Below are 22,503 nucleotides of genomic sequence, written 5' to 3'. Positions count from 1 at the left end.
GAAGAATTGATACCTTTGAGTTATGGTGTTGGAGGAGACTATTGAAAGTGCCATGGACTGCCAAAAGAACCAATAGACCCGTTTTGGAAGAAGTGCAGCCAGAGTGCTCCTTAGTGGCCAAGATGTCCAAACTTCATCTCTCATACTTTGGACATGTTGTCAGAAGGGAGCAGTCGTTGGAGGGTCAGAGAAAAAGAGGAAGACCCCCAGTGAGGTGGATTGGCCAAGTGGCAGCATCGATAGACTCAAGTGTGGCAACAAGAGTGAGGTTGGCCCAGGATCAGGCAGTGTTTCGTTCTGCTGTGCATAAGGTCGCTATGGGTCCGGTACTGACTCAATGGCACCTAACAACAACTAAGACAAATTTTAGCACATACCTTCAAGTTACATTTTAAAAATTAACACAATAAAAATCTTTAAAAAAAAAAGTAAATAAGAGTGCTACGGTACAAACACATTACAAAACATATTAAGAGGAGAGACTGCATGCTGGCACCCAGGTAGGGCTCCCCAATAGTTGCTCTTTTTCCCTTAGCTTTTTCAATTGGATTCAATGTTTTCAAGAGTTTAAAACAAAACAACAAAACAGTTTTCTGTATGCAAACTATTGATGACTATTTTGTAAAATAGTACAAATCCAACAAAAATTCCTTTTGGTCACACCCCACTCCATTCTTCTATCTTAACGCTCTCCTTGCCCCAAGGTAAGACGTTTGGAATAGATTAATAAGTTTGGGGATACTCTACACTTTAAAATGGTGATGCTTATGGTATGTGATCTTTATTTCCATTTTTTAAAAGTCATCGTTTTCTGGCCCCTTCCCCACTGACAGTGGTCTCCAGCCATGGGTGTGAAGAATGGCTCTGCTGGGAACACTCCTGTACCAGCCCCTGTGTGTAAGACCCTTTCCTTCCCAGGGCAACTGCAGAGAGGATGAATGACAGGACATGGGCATTCCTATTCCTGAAAATGGTGTCAAACAGTGTTCTAAAGTGGCGATGCCAGTTGTGCACAGACTGAGAGCATCCCCGCCTCTTCATCTATCCTGGTAAGTTGCGCACAGACTGACAGCATCCCCACATCCTCATCTATGCTGGTGAGTTGCGCACAGAGAGTATCCCCACATCCTCATCTGCTGGTAAATTGTCCCCAGACTGAGAGCACTCCCACATCCTCATCTATGCTAGTGAGTTGCGCACAGACTGAGAGCATCATCCCCACAATTTAATGCTATACCATAGTTAAGCTGAAAAGATTACCTAAGTAATAATAACATCACATCATATTTTACAAAGCTTCTCAGTGTCTCAGTAAATAATAGCTTTGACGTAAGCAGTAATTACTGATTTTCTAATGTAGCCGCTTGATATGTAATTACAAAAGCTTTAATCCTGGTATTAAAGTTTGATTGTGAAACCTGGGTAATGAGTAAAATAGACCAAAGAGGAATTGATGCCTTTGAATTCTAGTGTTGGTGAAGACTATACCATGAATTGCCAGAAGAACAAACACATCTGTCTTGGAAGAGGTACAGCCAGAATGTTCCTTAGAAGCCAGGATGGTGAGAATCATCTCACATACTTTAGACATGTTATCAGAAAGGACCAGTCTCTGGAGAAGGACATTGTGCTTGGTGGAAGGTCAACAAAAAAAAAAAAGAGAAGGACCTTCAGTGAGATGGCTTGACACTGCCCACGACTAAAGGCTCACACATGACAGTTATGTGGATGGTGCAGGACTGGGCAGGACTCTATGTTGTACAAAGGACTCTTTGAGTCAGAACTGACTCATTGGGGCCTAACTGAGGTCCCTAAATGCATTGCCCAGGTTGCACAGTGGTTAAGCACTGAGCTGCAAACTGAGGGGTTGGCAGCTTGAACCCATCATTCCCTGGGAGAAAGCAGTGGCTGTCTGCTCTGTGACGTGAAAAGTCTTGGAACCTCTATGGGCTGCTATGTCCTTTGGGGTTGGTATGAGTTGGAGTTGACTCCACAGCATTGAGTTTGTTTGAGGGGGGCTTTGATACATTGACAACGTCATCCTGGTGTGGCGATGTAGTATCAGCACTGGACTGCTGACTACAAGGTCGGCAGTTCAAACCCACCAGCTGCTGTACAGCATCGCTATGAGTCAGAATAGACTTGACGGCACTTAACTAGAAGGTAGCGTTTACAAGGGAAAGAGAAAATTGAGATTCTATTTTATTTATTTTGAAAGTGGAAGTTTTAGTAGAGTAGAGAAAGACTAGCCTTAAAAATGAAAGCTGAAACCATGAAAAGAGTTTCAGGTTCCCTAGTAGTAATCAGAAAGTGCAAATTGAAACCTTAAAGTACTGCATCTTGCCAGGCAGGTAGGTAAATGGTTCAGGTCTGTCACTTAACCAGCATAGATGAGGAGGAGGGGATGCTCTCAGTCTATGCGAAACTGGCACCGCCACTTTACAACACTGTTTGACACCATTTTCAGGAATAGGAATGCCCATGTCCTGTCATTCATTCTCTCTGCAGCTGCCCTGGAGAAGGAAAAGCTCTTACACACGGGGGCTGGTGCAGGAGTGTTCCCAACAGAGCCATTCTTCACACCCATGGCTGGAAACTATTGTCAGTGGGGGAGGGGCCAGAAAATGGTGACTTTAAAAACATGGAGATAAAGATTACATACCATAAACATTGCCATTTTAAAGTGTAGAATATCCCCAAACTTATTAACCTATTCCAAACGTCTTACCGTGGTGCAAGGAGAGAATTAAGATAAAGGAATGGAGTGGGGTGTGACCAAAAGGAACTTTTGTTGGATTTGTAATATTTTACAAAATACTCATCAACTGTTTGCGTAAAGAAAACTGTTTTGTTGTTGTTTTAAGCTCCTTAAAACATTGAATCCAATTGAAAAAGTGAAGGGAAAAAGAGTAACTATTGGGGAGCCCTACCTGGGTGCCAGCAGAGTTAAAAACACTTTATCTAGTGAGTGGCAGAGCAATCATCAGTTGGACCCGTGGTGCTGCTCGGAGAATTCTTTTTGGTTGGTAATTTATGGGGAGCCCAAAGAATTGATGCCTTTGAATTGTGGTGTTGGAGGAGAATACTGAAAGTGCCATGGACTGCCAAAAGAACCAATAGATCTGTTTTGGAAGAGGTGCAGCCAGAGTGCTCCTTGGAGGCCAAGATGGCTAAACTTCATCTCTCATACTTTGGACATATTATCAGGAGGGAACAGTCGCTAGAGAAGGATGTCATGCTGGGTAAGATAGAGGATCACAGAAAGAGAGGAAGACCCCCAACGAGATGGATCGGCCAGGTGGCATCATTGATGGTGTCAAGTGTGGCAGCGGTAGTGAGGTTGGCCCAGGATTGGACATTGTTTCGTTCTGCTGTGCATAGGGTTGCTATGAGTCGGTTCCGACTTAATGGCACCTGATAACAACAACAACAACAACTACCTGGAGCTGGAGTCCTGGGGTGATGCTGCAGGTTAATACGCTGGACTGCAAGGTCAGTTTGAGCCACAAGGTCAGTGGTTCAAACTCACTAGCTGCTCCTCAGAAACCCTATATAGCATCACTGTGAGTCGGAGTTGACTTGCCAGCACTTGGATCAACCTGTTGCTGAGTTAGAATCAGTGCTGAAGAGGAATTGGTTAACTTTTTATGCCACCTAGCAAGTGAATGATGTGTAACAGCTTCTTTGTAGATATTTTTTACTTGGTTCCTTTAAATATATATGTATATTTATGTAGACCTGCTCAATGTGTGTGTATATGCTTGTTGTTAACTGCTGTTGAGTCATTTCCGACTCGTAACGAACCAGTATAGGGTTTTCAAGGCTGTGAATAAATCTGTGTGGGAGCAGAAAGCCTCCTCTTTCTCTTGGGGAGCAGCTGCTGGCCTCAAACCACTGACCTTTGGTTAGCAGTCCCTGCTTATCCTACAGCCACAGCGCTCCCATAGAAAAGTTCATGGTAAAAATTCCATTATCTCTCAATTCCATGTGTCCCTGAACAGTTTGAAATCCCCTTGTAGTGTCCTGCTTTTGGTGGTGGTGTTAAGCGCTGCCGAGTCAGTTCCGACTCAGAGCAACGCTGTCTAGGGTTTCTGAGGAGCAGCTGGTGCGTTTGAACCGCTAACCTTGCAGTTCTAATGCCCTTGCGGTCCAGTGCTGATCCTACAGCACCACAAACATGTAACAATTCAGCTAGTACAGATGTGTCCTGTAAAATTACTGATCTCGTCTCTTTACCTGAACCCCTGCCTCCTCCTTCAAACACACCAAACATACATGCAACTAATGCTGGTACAGTGTATTTTCCTAATACACTTCTATGTCCTGGTATTCACCTCTCAAACCACCGCCCTCCCCACTGATCTGTATTTCTTCAGTCCTGTGTTGTTGATAAAGAGCCCTGGTTGCTCTGGGGGATAAGTATTGGGCTGCTAACCAATCAGTTCAAACCCACCAGCTGCTCAGAGGGAGAAAGATGAGGCTGTCTGCTCCCATAAAGATTTAGTGTTGGGAACCCCCGTAGTGTCACTGTGCATCACAAAGCACTCAATGTAGTGAGTGGATAAGTAGGTCTGAAGGAAGGAAGTATTGTTCATGAGAAAAGGGAAGCTCCAGTCTCGACAGGGCAAAGATATGTCCTCATCTGTAAGCATCTATGGCGATGGTCTTTCCTCTTACTTTGTGTCACCCTGTTACCGGAGACTCTGATCCAGCAGTTCTGGAGTGGAGTCTTTACTTGATAAAAAGCTCCCATGGCGATTCTGACGTGCCAACAGAGTTTTTTAAAAAACCCTTTATCTGTTGAGTAACAGAGTAACCATAAATTGGACCCATGGTACTGCTCAGAGAATTATTTTTGGTGGGTAATTTCTGGGAAAGTAATGAGCATGTCAGCTTTATGGAAACATGCCTGAACTTAGATGGTCTGTTTTGTTCCAGGATTTTCACAGAGTCTTCACTTCAGGTTATTTTCAGACTAAATATTCTACGTGGAACTGCCATTGGAGTCTGAGAACGTGCTCCTTGGATTCCTTTTTGAAAACAGTAGGAATAAGGAGTGTAAGACAAAGCTAGCCTTTTGGCTTTCTGCCATTTCATCTTGGAACTGGGTGAATGTAGCAAAGCCCACAGGCATTAAATGTCTCCATGGCAGGTAGTCTGTCCTTGGCTAGTGCTCTGTAAAGTTATTTCTCCCCCATCTTTCACCCTCTTGCCCCCACCCTTGGTTTTTTGTAGACTTCTTGATTGTGTGTTTGCCTGGGATGCAGGTGAGGAACCTGCGACTCTTAAAGTGTCACGCTAATTCCCATTCCTAATGTTTTCACATCTAGAATGTCAGCAGAACTCCATAAAAGCCATGTAGAGGCATAATGAATAGTATTCAGTTTCTGTAGAACAATAAAGCTGAGTTGTCTTTCTCATATTTTAACTTGATGGTAAGCGTCACTTTTTCTCTCCTAGGTATTCTCATGGGAGCAGTTATAAAGATTATAGAGTTTAAGAAACTGGCAAACTGGAAGGTAGGTTTGCCCAGCTATACCTTTTCAATGTATTTGCATGTTTTCGTGTTTGTTCTTAGTAACACTCGTGATATGCTGGCTTTCTGAACATTATTTGACTGTTAGTGAAGTTGTGTATGATATCCCTTTAATTTTTTCCTTCCTTTTCTTCTTCTTTCTTTTATTATTATTTTTTTAAACATTCTATTATGTCCAGGTTGTTGTCTTCACATCTGAACTTTTTGATAAAGCGTAAACCCTCCTACTGTTTCAAGGAGCATGGAACGGAACCCTCAATGTCAAGTTTTTGTTTTTCTTTGTTTGTGGTTTTGTTTTCTTTCTAATCAACAAATTCCTTTATTTGAATTGTTTCTAAAAAGGAAAGAAGAGGCGCAAGGCACTTGGCAAATATTGAGTATAGCTTGTCAATGCTCAAAGTCCATGCCCCATCTATTAGTTCTTAGGGTCTTTTTGCAAAGAGAAGTTCAAGATCTTCCTCCCTAAGACACCTAAACACTTGGAAATACAGCAAGCCACACTTTTTTATAAGCCCCTCAAGTATGTTCATAATAAGAAAGGACATAATTTTGCATTTTTACAATTCTAGTCTAATCCACTTGGCATGGAGGGTGGAGAGAATCTAGTTAGCATTAAACATTGTTGTTGTTATTAAGTGCCATGGAGTCGATTCTAACCCATAGCAACCCTCTATAGGGTTTCCAAGGAGCAGCTGGTGAGCTTGAACCACCGACCTTGCAATTCAAGCGGTTTTGCAGTCTGGTGCATTAGCCCACAGTGCCACGCCAGGACTCCAGCGTTAAACAGTAGGCTGGGCTTATTGCTGTCAGTCCCATTCTGATGACCGAGGCTCCTGCACTGCAGAACTTACCAAGGACTGGGCATGCTGTCACTCAGCTTGTCCTCCTGACAACCAGGCATTGTCATTCTGTTTTCACAGAGAAGATGCTCACTGGCACTCAGAATGGGTGGGACGCATCCAACGTCACAGAGCTAGGAAGGAAGTGGCTGTGTGCTGCTTCCATCTGTCTTGCGTGCAGAGTCAGGGTTTTCTATTCTGGACCATGAGGTCCTTGGTTTGTTGATGCACATACCTGGTGTTTGCACAGTGCTTATTAGGGTGTGAGCATCATCTTGTGGTATAAGGACTATTTGAACCTTGATTGCAACTGAACCTTGAGTCTCCATATGCAATAGAGATTAACAAGGGTATTACATAGTTGATTTTGTGAAGGAAAAAAAAAAACAGGAGTTTATAAGGCCCATGTCAAAAAATAAAAGCAATTTGGTTAAAATGTATTACGTTTTCGCCCCCCACCCCTGCTCTGACGCAGCACCCAGGTGCTAGGATTAATGTATGTGAAACTGTAGACTATGCACGTGGCAAAACAAGGTTTAGAGTCCAACCTATAACAGTTTGACACTGTTGTAGCTGATACTCAGGAAATATTTTATGTATTTCATGAACTCTCAAAATGTATATTGAGTACCTAATATTTATAGACTTCCCTGTATAAACTGAGAAGTGGTGGCAGCGAAGGGCTGAGCAGGGCCCAGTAGAGAACATGGTAGGTGTATGGGATCTCTCCTTCCAACAGCTTGGTTAAACCTTAACAGTGGCTCTTTCTAAGACAAGTGATTTTAAAGATAGAAGAAGCTCTGGGCTGCTAACCACTAGATCAGTGCCTCAAACCCAACAGCCGCTTCTCAGAAACCCTATACTGGGTTACTATGAGTTGGAACTGTCTCAACAGTACTTAACCACAGCAACAATATCGACTCCCTCCCCTTAGTTGGGAAGAAGGTTGGGGCAAGGGGCTGGGCAGGACCCACTGGAGCACATGGTAGGTATACAGTATGTTTCCGTCCTCCAGCTTGGTTAAACCCTAATGACTAATCCTAGGACACGTGATTTTAAAGATTGACTGGTAAAGGAAAAAGCAGGGGGAACTGCTTCCAAACACAGTAAGTAGTATGCTGTTAGCCTATAGGGGCTGCAGGTTATAAATCCTATCTCTACCTCAAGACAGGATATAAGTTGATTTCACCTGCTAACCCCATTTTGTTTGATCTGCAGTACTTATCATTTAAAATATTAATTTATATTAAATTCTAGAAAGTTCACATAAAAATCAGAACTTGTGAACCCTCTGGAAGCAGCAGCCACACTAACACTCGGCCCACATTCTGACCAGCAGCCATCACTCGGCAGGAGTCGTGACTGCTGGCCAGCGTGATTCTGCGTGGCCTTAGGAAGCTTGTTAAATTTGTGACCCCAGTTCTAAGTAGTGGGAGTCAGAGGGTGTGAGTTTCTCTTTTTCCTTTTGTTTTAGATGCTTCAATATTGCTAACTTCATTGTTCTCAGTAAAGTAGTAATTAAATATGATTCGAGCCCACCAGCTGCTCTGCAAGAGAAAGATGTGGCAGTGTGCGCTTGGGGGCAGTTCTACTCTATCCTGAAGGGTCGCTGTGAGTCTGAATCAAGTTAGTCGGTTGGCTTGGTTTGTTTGTTTCTTTCTTTCACTAGTCCGGACAACTGGAACAGTGTTGGGTGATAAAAGGACCAGAAGCCGAGGTTGCTCAGCTAGGATAGTTGGAGCAGGCTGTGTGTAGGAGGAGTCGTTTGTAGAAAGCCAAAGTTAGAAGCAGAGCACCTGTTAGGAACAAAGGGCACAAAGAAAGAGAAGAAAACCAATGAAGGAGCTTGGTGTCTTCTATCCATGAAGTTCTGTTTCTTAACTGTCCTTGGAGAGGCTTAGTATTTTCCTTTAAATTTGCTTGACTTTTTGCTTATAGACATTTACTTTAAAGCAAGCATTGTCGTTTTTTAAGTGCTGTTGAGTCAGTTCTGACCCATAGTGGCCCTGTATAGGGTTTCTGAGGAGTGGCTGGCAGGTTTGAACCATCAACCTTGTAGTTCAAACTGACCTGCAGTCCAGCACATTATCCTGCAGCACCACACCAAGACTCAAAGCATACATTCTCATCCTATTTTAAATCAGAAACCAATATTTTTAAACAAATAGAATAAAAACAAAGGGCAGATGCCCGATCTCTAGGTGTTCGCAGAACTGTGGTGCCTGGAATTTCATTGGGAATGAAAATTAATTGAAAGAGACCTTTCTCACTCTGTGGAGTCAGTAGTATTGAATGCCTACTACCCAGGTACCACATTTTGGGAGGAGTCTCAGCTGTTTCACGGGAGAAAGATGAGACTTTCTGCTCCTGTAAAGATTTACAGCCTTGGAAAGCCTGTACAGGGTCGCTATGAGTCGGAACCGACACCACGGCACATAACCACCACCAGCAGCAGCTAAAAGAACCCGGGGCCTTTTTGTAACACAATTCCCTGGGAGGTAGGTTCGACTTTTTCCCAGAGGGGTTTAGTTTTTGAAACCCCCAAAGGAAACTACCCAGTATTCCCACTGCACAGATCCTGGGACTAGGTTGCCCACAAAAGAGAGCTCAGCCCATTGCTTCTCACATAGGCCCAGTCTGAGTCACGTGTTTGTTACACAGCCAGTTTATTTTAAAACTTCTGAAGGCATTTTCAGAAGTCATCATTTGCTTCTATTTTAAGATTTTCTTTTTAAATGTTATTTTAGTCTTTATGGTAACAGCTGTATATTTGTAAGAATGTAATTAGTCATTCTTTAGAAAAGGGATTTTGACAGGAAATCAGACGACCGAGATTGTAACTTGGAAATTTTCATGTGAAAAGGGATCTGACTTTGCAGTCTGAAATAGACTGAACTGTAGGCAGTCATTTGGGTTTGAGGACTAGTATACAAGGGTCTTCTAAAAGTTTGTGGGGAAATTTCTCTATCTTTTGATTCTATTTTTCCACAAACTTTTTGAAGCCCTCTTGTATATTTTCTCCAAATTCCACCAAGAATTAAAAGACATGTTAGTAAAGGAAATTAAATTCTCACTTTCATTCCCCTCAAAGATGGCCATGTTCTAGAAGCAAGTTTCATATGGTACTTCATATCTGAATCTGAAAGCATGGCAGGGGGATCCCTTTATATTCATGTCACAAGTGGCAGGGACATCAGGTGGAGACTGTTTCATCAGAGCCGGGCTCAGGAAGTGGCAGAGTTGTCTATGACAGTCTGGAAGAAAACAGGGAACTTTTACAAATGTGTAAGATTTACTCCAAGTCCCTGGGTGATACAAATGGTTTACATGCTCAACTGCTAACCAAATGGTTGGAAGCTCAAGTTTACTGGGTGGTGCCTCAGAAGAAAAGCCCAGCAATGCACATCTGAAAAATCGGCCATTGAAAACCCTGTGTAGTTTTACTGGGGTGGCCAGGAATCGGAATCAGCTTGATAGTATCTGGTATTGGTACTGGTCAGGTTCACTCTTCCTCTAAGTGGATTGTTTTAGAGCTCACCTTTGCTGGGCTGCTTTTGATTGTGTTCTAGCGGAATTAAATTTTTTTCTATACCAAAATTCATAACCTTACTAAAAATAATAAACATACTACTGTGTTTAGAAGCAGTTGATTCTGTTCTTTCTTTTACCAGTCACCTTATAGAATCACTAGTGCTGTGTTTTAAAATACAGCTTATTTTATTTATTTCTTTTTCTCTCCTGCTGCCCAGTTTGGCTGTTAGGTAGTCATTTGAACATTGGACATTTCCACTAAGCCAGACCCTTAAATGAGAATTACGTTGGCTCTTCATTAATGTTTGTTTTAATAACACTTTATTGTGTTTTAGGTGAAAGTTTGCATAACAAATTAGATTCCCATTAGACAAATTTTATTCAAATTGCACTGTGACATTGGTCACAATTTTCACAATGTATCAGCACTCTCATGATTCCATTCTGTTTGTTCTGTTTCCATTGATCTAGTTCCCCTTCTCCTCCTTGCCTTCTTGTCTTTGCTTTTGACTAAATGCTGACCAGTTGGTTTTGCATAGTTGATTGGTTAAGGGAGCATATTGTTGTTGTTAAGTGCCATCGAGTCGGTACCGACTCATAGAGACCTTATGCACAGCAGAACAAAACACTGCCCAATCCTAGGCCCACCTCACTCTCGTTGCCACACTTGAGCCCATTGATGCTGCCACTTTGCCAATCCATCTCGCTGGGGGTCTTCCTCTTTTTCTCTGACCCTCCACCTTACCAAACATGATATCCTTTTCCAGTGACTGGTCCCTCCTGACAATATGTCTGAAGTATGAAAGACAAAATTTGGCCATCTTGGCCTCCAAGGAGCACTCTGGCTGCACTTCTTCCAATACAGATCTATTGGTTCTTTTGGCAGCCCATGGCACTTTCAATATTCTCCTCCAACACCATAACTCAAAAACATCAATCCTTCTACAGTCTTCCTCATTCACTGTACAGCTTTTGCATGCATATGAGGTTATTGAAAATATCGTGGCTTGGGTCAGGCACACCTTAGTCCTCAAGCTGACATCTTTGCTCTTCAACACTTTAAAAAGGTCTTGTGCAGCAGATTTGCCTAATGCAATACGTCCTTTGATTCCTTGACTGCTGCTTCTGTGAGTGTAGTTGATCCAAGAAGAATGAAGTCCTTGACAACTTCAGTTTTTTCTCTGTTGAAAAGAATGTTGTTTATTGGTCCAGTGGTGAGGATTTTTGTTTTCTTGACATTGAGATGCAATCCATATCGAAGCACATTACATGTGGGTAATGCAGTTTTTTATACACCAATCTATTTTGGGCTGAAAGGTGACCTCCCAAAAGAGTTTCAGTTCTAAAGTCAAAGGTTATCCCTCGGTTGATTGTCTTGGGAGTTCCTCTAGTCTCTGTTGGCCCAGTTGGTCTGGCATTTTTTAGGAATCTGAATTTTATTCTACATTTTTTTTCCCATTCTATCTGGGTGGCCTTATATTATGACCCTGGTGATATAGGTATTTCTTAATTACACAAATTTTATGACTCTGAAAAGACTCATTTTCTATTTACAGGAAGAAGAAATGTTCCGACCAAACATGTTTTTTCTCCTCTTGCTCCCACCTATTATATTTGAGTCAGGATATTCACTGCACAAGGTACGACTCGGGCACACATCCGTGTTTTAGGTCTGGATGGCTTTTCATGTTGGGCTAGGCTAGCTCCTTGAAAGCTTGGGTCTTTGTTTACCGGCAGTGGCCTGTGTGGAAGAGCATTATTCTTTCCTTTGAGGTGTACATGGCAGAAGCTGGACTTGGAGAGAAGTAATCACAATCAACTGACTGTTTTAACAGTTCCAGGCAGTGTGGTGTATACACCAGTGTTGTCCACAGAGGGGTACTTTGTCCCAGATGATGGGTGCAGTGACTTCAAGTGGTGCACAGACAATATGCAGACTCCTCTTTGGGACACAGGCTGACGCGTGGTGACCTGGGAAGACAGGGACCTGTGCCCCAGGCTTGTTGCTCCTCCCAACTATGCCCCTCCTTCGGCCCATCTGCCCTTCAGTGCCTCCCCTTGGTGCCTTCATCTCCTCCACCCTTTCCTTGCCCACCTGCCCTCACCAGATGCCGCACTTACCCTGTCCACCTCTTGGTCCCAGTGCACTGTCCTGGCATTTCCAGTCCCCGCCCACCAACCCCCAGTGGCCCCTCTGCCTCAGGTGGGGCAGCGTCTTGATTGTCCCCTTGATTGTGTGTGTGCATGGATTTTTCTTGGTTTGTAGGTTTTCTTTAAATATAAATGTATTTAGGTTTTAAAGTAAGAAGTGATCTAACATAAAATACGAATACAGTAGCTGTTTTGTGGATGTGATAGGAAAATTGTTAAGGTAAAAAGGATCAAAGTTTGGCCAGCCTTTGGAGAGAGGACTAAAAGCTTGGACTTTGGGCAGAGGAAGCCAGGTGTAGTCATGCTCTGCAGAAATGAGACCCCCAGCTCCCAGCCCCCTAGAACCCACCCTCCCAGGAAAGCTCTCAAAGCGTTTGTCCTGCAGTGTTTATGTGGAATGGTACTATATGTTGCTAAACTTGATAAGTGAATTTGTAAAGAGCTGTTTAGTTAGAAACATAAACATGAAATCTCTAAATGTCCACCTGGCTGCTAAAGCAAAAAATTTTGTAAGATGTCCGTCCAGTCGAGATTTTTTGAAAGTTGTTATTATGTGTCCGTGAAAAGGAAGTTGAATGTAAAAAAATTCCCAAGTCTTACAAACCATTGCTGACATCAGAACATTGTTTAAAAGGAAACAAGCAAAAAGAATTGAGGCTCAACATCTCTTTCACACTTGGATTTGTTTAGGAGTCCTAAAAGAACTGGGACGGAAGCTCCTGAGCAGATGGAGTTGATTTTAACCTAAAAACATGACATTTTGGATACCATATTGTTGTTGGTATTGTTAAGTGCCATTGAGTCCGTTTATTTTCTCGGGAGTGGAGATAAACTTGTTCAAAATTTGAGAAAAATAATAGTTTATCAGAAAAACATTACTTTAACAATGACCTTTCCAGTAGAAAATGTACAAATATATATGAAAAGGACCAATATCTAGACTGGGAAATGCCAATTCAGAGATTTGTGTCTACTACCTTCCGTCTTCCAGTGAAGATAGGAAGTTGACTTTGAATGTTTTATTTGTAGCTGTAATTGCTAATGCAAATTTGGATGTGAAATACATCAGTTGATGCGTATTAACTAGGCAACTACTGGTTCTTTAAATTTTAAGTATCCTATAAAGAGTAGACTCGACGGCACGTAACAACAACAACAACAACATAAAGAGTAGAGTCCTGGTGTGGCACTATAGCATAAACCCTGGGCTGTTAACCACATGGTTGACAGGTCAAAGGTATAACCCGCTCCTTGGAAACCCTGTACGGGGTTATTATGAGTAGGAACTGACTCTACAGCACATAGCAACAGCAACATATAAGGAGTAAGATGCTAACTATGCTTTATGTAACTTATCATTTGAATTCATGTAAATTTTCAGTATCTAGATTAGTATTAACCAGCTGCATAAATTATATAAACTTTTGTTGTTATTTGTTGTGAAGTGCTGTCGAGTCGGATCTGACCCATAGCAACCCTATACAGGGTTTCCGAAGAACGACTGGTGAGCTTGAACCGCCGACCTTGCAGTTCAAATGGCTTTGCAGTCTGGTGCATTAACCTAAGTGCCGTCAAATCAGTTTCAACTCAGAGTGACCCTGTATAGGGTTTCTGAAGCTATAAATCTTAACAGAAGCAGAAAGCGTCATCTTTCCTCCTCAGAGTAGCTAGTAAGCTTGAACTCTGACCTTGTGATTTAGCTTGTCCTACAGAGCCACCATGTTCCCATGTCAAAATTAGATCCCTGTAAATAGATTTCCCCCCCCACAAAAAAAAAAGCAGTGAGCTCTGGTGGCACAGTGGTTAAGCGCTTGGCTGCTTTCGTCAAGATTACAATCTTGGAACTCCTCTGCAGCGGCTCTGTGCTGTCCCAGAGGGTCAATCTGAGTTGAGATTGAATTAATGGCAACAGGAAAAATATATCAAGACTGATTAATCCTGCTTATTTTTAAATAAAGTTCCTGTTTTCAAAGAAAAGAATGTCATAGATGAAAGCCATTTATTTAGAAAGAAAAACAAATCATTGTGTTTATAATTTTGATGTTCCTTATATGATAAAGAAAGGAAGTGAACATCGGACTGTGGGCAGCCAAATAAAAACTTAGAAATCCTATTAGCAAATACAGCAGTAAAGGCTGAAGCATAGAAACTTCCTAAAGGAGATAGGTTTATGGGGCTGCCAGTGTTGAACTGCGGACCCTGTTGAAGGGAACTTTAAAATGTCAACTCCTGGTAGCCATGACTCTCTGCGTGAAAGGAAGAAGCCCATGTCCACGCGCACAACCAAGAATCATCAAGGCCCCTAAGAGGAGTTCTCAGGATTCAAATGTTTTGTTGTTGTTGAGTAAGTTCTGACTCATAGCGACCCTGTATAGTCTTTCCGAGACTTTAAATCTTTTTCCACAGAGTGGCCGGTAGGCTCGAACCACTGACCTTGTGGTTCACAGTCCAGTGCTTATCCTACAGAGTCACCATGCTCCCAGGATTCAAATATGCAATCTAATTTCCTCAGTTTTATGGAAATTTGGATGATGTCTCCATGCTGCTTGGCTGACAGTTTTAAATGCTACAATATATAGAAGGAAACATATTTTTTCTGTAATATTTGATGATGATTCTAGTGTGGAGTGATCCAGAGACCAAGGCAGCAAAAAGGGATTTCTAGGAATAAAACCATCTTGTCTTGACATTCTTTACAACTATGTTTCTTTTTTCTTAATGAAATGAAGCATACATAATAGTAAGGACTTTGGACTGTGCTAAGATATGAAACTGTTCATTCATCTGGTTCATTGCAGTGATGTGGTACATATTTATCAAGCACCTTCCATCTGCCAGGTATTCTGTCTGTGACAGTGCTATACAAAAACAGGTGGGGTCATTGCCCCCATTGAGCCTGCAGTTGAATAGAAAAGACAGACATCAATAAATAAATGTCAGAGTCAACCAGTACTACCAAGCAAGACGTTACTGTGCTTTAAGAGCCTAGAATAGTATTTAACCTGGCAAAGAAACAAGGGAAGGCCTCCTTCAGGAAGAATCAAAACCCTAGAATGATTAAAGTTCATGAAGCAAAGAGAGAGGAAGTGTGTCTAAATCAAGGGAGCACCATAGATCAGATGAAGTATTGACCTTCATAGGGGTCCAGCCATCCAGACCGAGGTTAGGATTTAGCCTGGATAAAGTTCCGTGGAGTAGGGGTCAGGGTGAGGGTAGCACGTTCAGATTTGCCTTTTGCAAATCTAGAAGCACATGGTATCAGAGAGTCCTGGTTGTGAGGAGACTTTTAAAGCTGCTGCAGTGGACCAGTGAGAGGTGACCATGGGTGAGAAGCAGGGGTGATGGGGAGTTGGTGTAGCCACCAGACTTGGCTCTGGGGGAGATGCGGGAGCATCTGAGGAGAGCCATACCTTCACTGACTGAATCAGCTTTTCGAATGATTCCTTTTATTTTCTCTTTTTCAAACAGGGCAACTTCTTTCAAAATATTGGTTCCATCACCCTTTTTGCTGTTTTTGGTACCGCAATTTCTGCGTTTATAGTAGGTGGAGGAATTTATTTTCTGGGTCAGGTAAGACAAAAACCTTCGAACCACTCCAAAAATCTTATACTATTTGAGTTCAGGGAGGCTGGAGTGGGTACCCACCATGGGGCTTGAGCTTTATTTGGGAGATAAAATGCCCTCTTTGAAATAAATCTGGACTCCTATGAGGTACAGTAAAGGCATGTTAAATTGTCCCTAAGTGTCCTAGAGGAACATTGGTATCTGGGATTGAGTGATTATTTTCCATTTTTCAAAAGCATTTGCTCTTAATTGCAAACCAATACTGTATTAAGTGTTGGATTACCTGAAAATAGAATGTACGTCAGTTGTCTTGGCAGATAGACTAAATCAGGGTTGATTGTGGTGTTTTCATAAAAATATATATATTTTAAATCAAAGATGACTCTAAATCTGTTCACTCGATTCTAGACTAGGCCCTGTAAAATTTATCCTCTGGATTCCCACCATTGCTAAGCCACATCCCAGGGCCATCAGTTGAGTATTCTGTACTTTGGAATTCAAAATGAATTTGCCCTTATTGCAACCAAAATCGTGTCTCTAGTTTTGCATTATGCATGGCAGGGCTTTTCCTTCATCATCAGTGACAGACGATTGCCTGCCCCAGTTTCGTAAAGGGATGTTGAGGTTCTCGCGTTTAGAGAACTGACAGGCTCCTCGTACACATGTCTGACCTGCTGCTCTCTGCTGATAGCTGTAGTCTTACAGCCCATTCCCTCTGATTGTCACCTTTACTGCAGCCTCCATGGCTCCCAAAGAAATCCATCTGTTATGCTGCCCTCTTCATTGCTCAGCTTCTAGAATCAATAGGAGTACAGTTCAGAAACAAAAACTGCAGTTAATTGAACTTAAACAAGGTAGCATTCTCTTCCCTGCTTGTGTTGGATGGTGATAGACTAAATGCCCTTTTAAACTAAGCCGTGGGGGTTTTCTTTATTTTTCAAATGGTCTGGGAACTGAAGATTAATGTTCTTATTAGTTTGTAATAAGACACTAATGGGCATTTTAATCTTCTTGGCTGTTCTCCAAGGTTTTTTGTGTGTGTCTGTGTGTTTGTGTGTTTTCTTTTGCAGGCTGATGTAATCTCTAAACTCAACATGACCGACAGGTAAAGCCTTCATGCTGTAACACCACTGGCGCTGTGTTCTCCACATTGCCTCCTGGGGGTCCTACTGCTGTTTTATCTCTTTCTCTTTCTCTCTCACTCTGTGGTGATGATTTTTCTACTGTAGAATCTATTTTGAATTAGCATGTGTCTCTGAATCAAGTTAAAATTATAGGGAGGAATTTTGAGGATCCCTAAGGAGAGTATTTCTAATTGAAACAATGAATTTAAACTTGGGAGGGAATAACTGATCAGCCAGCTACCCTTCCCCATGTGCACACATATACTACACCATTGTCTTTTGATTATTGAGAATCATCGTCAGTGAATTTCTGAATCTTTTTTACTAGCCTTGAGGACAAACTGTCTTCCTGATAGATTGGGCTGGCAGAGGGCGTGAAGCGGAGGTTATCTCACTGGGATTCTCAGCCAGCACCTGGAGGAAGGTTTCAGTCTGAGGCACCTCACTTGAGCCTGCTGCCTGGAAGTCCAGGCCAGGAATCTCCATACTGGCCTAGGCAGCTGGCTCTCAGAAAGTGCCCAGTGATGTGCTGGAGACTCACACAAGCAGGGAAGCCCTGTGAGAGCACAGTCGGCTCTGTGCCTCTGCACCCCTATCAGTGCTGCGGGCTGTGGATCCAGGATGTGGGGCCCCCTTACCAGGCAGCCTGTGGACTCTCAGATCCCCTGCCATGAGAAATGGGCCATTTTCCCAGGCACATAAATTTTGAAACTTTTGTCGTGAGATTACGTTAATAAATAAAGAAACCATGAAAGTCACATTCATGTCCCAAAGGAGCTGCAAGGAACACAAAAGGGTGCCCTGCATTTTTGAAGGGGGTGTACAGTGAGCATAAAGGCCCCCAACCCGTTGTGTCTCCGTATCCAAGCTTTCCTTCCATTTTTGGGACAACAAATTACAAACACAGAAAGTGCTTTATACGTTTTTGTGAAGTTGAATTCAATGGATGGTTGGGATATTCAGGCTAGATGAGTCAAGGAATTGCCTTAGACAAGCAGAGGGAGAGCCAGGTAGTTCTGTACCTGTGTGGGAACTTCCTTCCCCAATCCAGAAAGCCAAACCCACTGCCATCAAATTGATGCCAATACATGATGACCCTATGTGGGGTTTCCAAGACAGTGAATTTCTACAGATGCAGAAAGCCTCATCTTTCTCTCTCGGAGCAACTGGTGGCTTAGCAGTCCAGTGCTTATCCTACAACGCCACTAGGGTTCCTTCCTGATAAGAAGTAACTATTCCATGGGTGCACCAAGACCGAGCCAAGGAAAACCCACCCAGTTTTGGGGCCTGCAGAGCTTCTGACAGAGGGAAGCTGGCCAGGTGTGAGTCACAGGTGGGACAGTGGTAAAGGAGAGTACTTACCCTGTCTAAAGGGGACCCCCACTTTCAACTCCAGATAAGAATTATCATGGGGAATGGGAGGCCAGAATTACTAGAGAGTTTAAACCACCCTAAGTTAAGCTGGTCTATGACTTAAGCAAGGCATTGTTTCCCAATTTTCAAAGTCACATGCATGGCCCTGGCCCGCATTGGACATGCTGGGGCCCCATGCCCACTCCTAGAGCCCCTTAGGACTGCATGGGCAGAATGGGACAGATGTGGTTCTCCAGAGGAAAAGTGAGATGTGATGCTGTTGCCAGTACTGGGATGGGGGTAGGGAAGCTAAGCAGATAGGACAGCAGATGTCCACTCCATGGACTCTGGTGAGCCAAGCACAGTCAGCACCCAGCCCCTCACCTCATCTGTCCCTTCAGGAGCCACTATTTAATATCCTTTTTGTCCCGGGCTCTCCTGCTCTTGTGGGGAGTGATGGAAGTGAGGCTGACAGAGACAGGGAAGTGGAGAAGCTGTGTGTGTCTGGGTGTAGTATGAGCCATGGAACTGCTGTCACGGGGGTAACACCACATGGACATCAATAGGGCTGGTGTCACCTGCCACCCAGTGCAGAACCCATCCTTACCCCCTCCCCCACCCCGTCGTCCCCCAGTCAGGCTGTGGGTGTGTAGAGAGCCACAGGGGTGGGGGGCCAAGCCCTGTGAGGATTCAGAGTCCAGAAGGAACCATGACTGAAACACAGCCTCCACCCCTCAGAGGCCCAGTGCCTGTGACAGCCTTTGTGAGGACAGGACGTCCGGAAGTGAGGTCAACCTGAGGCCATGTTTTGGGGTCTAGACCTCAGCTTGGGAGCCAGAATCACCCCTTGAGGTGATTAGCCACTTGGGTGAATTCACATGTGTCAGACTCATGGGGAGCTGTCCTTGGGGGCAGGTGGCCTGATGACTGAGTGCCATAGAGAACTGAACAGGTGAGTCCCCAAGCTCTTCCTCCCCAGCGCTCCTCTCCTCTGATGGCTGCCGGCTCACATCACTGTCACACAGCCCTCTCTCCAGACTGCCAGCATGGTGAGGACAGGAAATAGAGTGCCTATGGTCTCCTTAGGGCTGCCCACATTAGGCTGCCCCTTTAGGCTCCGGACCTAATGTCCTGTTGAGCTAAAAAGCAAGCTGTGCCAGATGATCAGTTTAAGGGGAAAAAGGATCAGTCACCCAGACTCCTCAGACAGCTCACAAGGCCATGGTGTGGTCTGGCCCGCCTCCCTCACCAGCTGCTGCCACACCAGCCCTCTTGATTCTCAGATAACCAAGCTTGCTTCCATCTGACAGGTCACGTTGCTGTCTCTTCTGTCCTCAAATCTCGGCCTGATGGGCTACTGCTTGTCATAGAGGTCCCTGCTCAGATAAGTGCCATCTCTTCTGAGAAGCCTTTCCCGATCAGTCTGTAGAAGTGGCCCCCATAGCCTAAAGAGTGACTGGCCCAGTCACTCTTATGTATGCAATCCCATTTACTTCTTGTGTAACACTTGGTGTTTTTGTCTTCTCTGGATAGTGCTGTGTCTAGTGTTGTGGTTAAGAGGACCGACCCTGAACCAGGTAGCCTGTGTCTGAATTCTGGTTTTGCCACTTGTTAGCTGTGTGACCTTGGACAAGTAACTTCATCTCATTGTCCCTCTGTTTCCTCTTACGTTGTAGGGTCTATAGCAGTACTTTCTCATACGGTTACTGTGTGAATTCTTGAGTATAAGAGCCGAAAGCATAGAGGTTCAAACCCACCAGCCATTCTACAGGAGAAAAGACCTGGTGATCGGTTTCTGTAAAGATTGTTGTTGTTGTTGTTAAGTGCCGTCGAGTCGGTTCTGACCCATAGCGACCCTGTATAGTCTTTCCGAGACTTTAAATCTTTTTCCACAGAGTGGCCGGTAGGCTCGAACCACTGACCTTGTGGTTCACAGCCCAGTGCTTATCCTACAGAGTCACCATGCTCCCAGGATTCAAATATGCAATCTAATTTCCTCAGTTTTATGGAAATTTGGATGATGTCTCCATGCTGCTTGGCTGACAGTTTTAAATGCTACAGTATATAGAAGGAAACATATTTTTTCTGTAATATTTGATGATGATTCTAGTGTGGAGTGATCCAGAGACCAAGGCAGCAAAAAGGGATTTCTAGGAATAAAACCATCTTGTCTTGACATTCTTTACAACTATGTTTCTTTTTTCTTAATGAAATGAAGCATACATAATAGTAAGGACTTTGGACTGTGCTAAGATATGAAACTGTTCATTCATCTGGTTCATTGCAGTGATGTGGTACATATTTATCAAGCACCTTCCATCTGCCAGGTATTCTGTCTGTGACAGTGCTATACAAAAACAGGTGGGGTCATTGCCCCCATTGAGCCTGCAGTTGAATAGAAAAGACAGACATCAATAAATAAATGTCAGAGTCAACCAGTACTACCAAGCAAGACGTTACTGTGCTTTAAGAGCCTAGAATAGTATTTAACCTGGCAAAGAAACAAGGGAAGGCCTCCTTCAGGAAGAATCAAAACCCTAGAATGATTAAAGTTCATGAAGCAAAGAGAGAGGAAGTGTGTCTAAATCAAGGGAGCACCATAGATCAGATGAAGTATTGACCTTCATAGGGGTCCAGCCATCCAGACCGAGGTTAGGATTTAGCCTGGATAAAGTTCCGTGGAGTAGGGGTCAGGGTGAGGGTAGCACGTTCAGATTTGCCTTTTGCAAATCTAGAAGCACATGGTATCAGAGAGTTCTGGTTGTGAGGAGACTTTTAAAGCTGCTGCAGTGGACCAGTGAGAGGTGACCATGGGTGAGAAGCAGGGGTGATGGGGAGTTGGTGTAGCCACCAGACTTGGCTCTGGGGGAGATGCGGGAGCATCTGAGGAGAGCCATACCTTCACTGACTGAATCAGCTTTTCGAATGATTCCTTTTATTTTCTCTTTTTCAAACAGGGCAACTTCTTTCAAAATATTGGTTCCATCACCCTTTTTGCTGTTTTTGGTACCGCAATTTCTGCGTTTATAGTAGGTGGAGGAATTTATTTTCTGGGTCAGGTAAGACAAAAACCTTCGAACCACTCCAAAAATCTTATACTATTTGAGTTCAGGGAGGCTGGAGTGGGTACCCACCATGGGGCTTGAGCTTTATTTGGGAGATAAAATGCCCTCTTTGAAATAAATCTGGACTCCTATGAGGTACAGTAAAGGCATGTTAAATTGTCCCTAAGTGTCCTAGAGGAACATTGGTATCTGGGATTGAGTGATTATTTTCCATTTTTCAAAAGCATTTGCTCTTAATTGCAAACCAATACTGTATTAAGTGTTGGATTACCTGAAAATAGAATGTACGTCAGTTGTCTTGGCAGATAGACTAAATCAGGGTTGATTGTGGTGTTTTCATAAAAATATATATATTTTAAATCAAAGATGACTCTAAATCTGTTCACTCGATTCTAGACTAGGCCCTGTAAAATTTATCCTCTGGATTCCCACCATTGCTAAGCCACATCCCAGGGCCATCAGTTGAGTATTCTGTACTTTGGAATTCAAAATGAATTTGCCCTTATTGCAACCAAAATCGTGTCTCTAGTTTTGCATTATGCATGGCAGGGCTTTTCCTTCATCATCAGTGACAGACGATTGCCTGCCCCAGTTTCGTAAAGGGATGTTGAGGTTCTCGCGTTTAGAGAACTGACAGGCTCCTCGTACACATGTCTGACCTGCTGCTCTCTGCTGATAGCTGTAGTCTTACAGCCCATTCCCTCTGATTGTCACCTTTACTGCAGCCTCCATGGCTCCCAAAGAAATCCATCTGTTATGCTGCCCTCTTCATTGCTCAGCTTCTAGAATCAATAGGAGTACAGTTCAGAAACAAAAACTGCAGTTAATTGAACTTAAACAAGGTAGCATTCTCTTCCCTGCTTGTGTTGGATGGTGATAGACTAAATGCCCTTTTAAACTAAGCCGTGGGGGTTTTCTTTATTTTTCAAATGGTCTGGGAACTGAAGATTAATGTTCTTATTAGTTTGTAATAAGACACTAATGGGCATTTTAATCTTCTTGGCTGTTCTCCAAGGTTTTTTGTGTGTGTCTGTGTGTTTGTGTGTTTTCTTTTGCAGGCTGATGTAATCTCTAAACTCAACATGACCGACAGGTAAAGCCTTCATGCTGTAACACCACTGGCGCTGTGTTCTCCACATTGCCTCCTGGGGGTCCTACTGCTGTTTTATCTCTTTCTCTTTCTCTCTCACTCTGTGGTGATGATTTTTCTACTGTAGAATCTATTTTGAATTAGCATGTGTCTCTGAATCAAGTTAAAATTATAGGGAGGAATTTTGAGGATCCCTAAGGAGAGTATTTCTAATTGAAACAATGAATTTAAACTTGGGAGGGAATAACTG

At 43.3% G+C, this 22,503-nt stretch overlaps 1 protein-coding gene across 2 annotated transcripts in view; it reads left to right on the top strand.

Moving 5' to 3' along the window:
- The window catches only part of SLC9A8 (solute carrier family 9, subfamily A (NHE8, cation proton antiporter 8), member 8), an 86,346-nt gene that overhangs the window by 31,473 nt on the left and 32,370 nt on the right, over window positions 1–22,503 (top strand). Inside the window, exons 5-9 of one of the 2 annotated variants that reach the window (XM_006839191.1) lie at window positions 5,461–5,519; window positions 11,463–11,546; window positions 15,526–15,627; window positions 18,665–18,669; window positions 22,179–22,256. In XM_006839191.1, the coding sequence (XP_006839254.1) occupies window positions 5,461–5,519; window positions 11,463–11,546; window positions 15,526–15,627; window positions 18,665–18,669; window positions 22,179–22,256 (328 nt within the window). Of the gene's footprint in view, window positions 1–5,460; window positions 5,520–11,462; window positions 11,547–15,525; window positions 15,628–16,691; window positions 16,727–18,664; window positions 18,670–22,178; window positions 22,257–22,503 lie in introns of both variants that reach the window. The other variant, XM_006839192.1, reaches the window with a different exon arrangement.

This window comes from Chrysochloris asiatica, unplaced genomic scaffold, assembly GCF_000296735.1.
Source record: "Chrysochloris asiatica unplaced genomic scaffold, ChrAsi1.0 scaffold00023, whole genome shotgun sequence".
In the NCBI taxonomy this organism is placed as follows: Eukaryota; Metazoa; Chordata; class Mammalia; order Afrosoricida; family Chrysochloridae; genus Chrysochloris; species Chrysochloris asiatica.
Note: the sequence above shows the minus strand (reverse complement) of the source record. Positions and strands in the feature narration are given on the sequence as shown.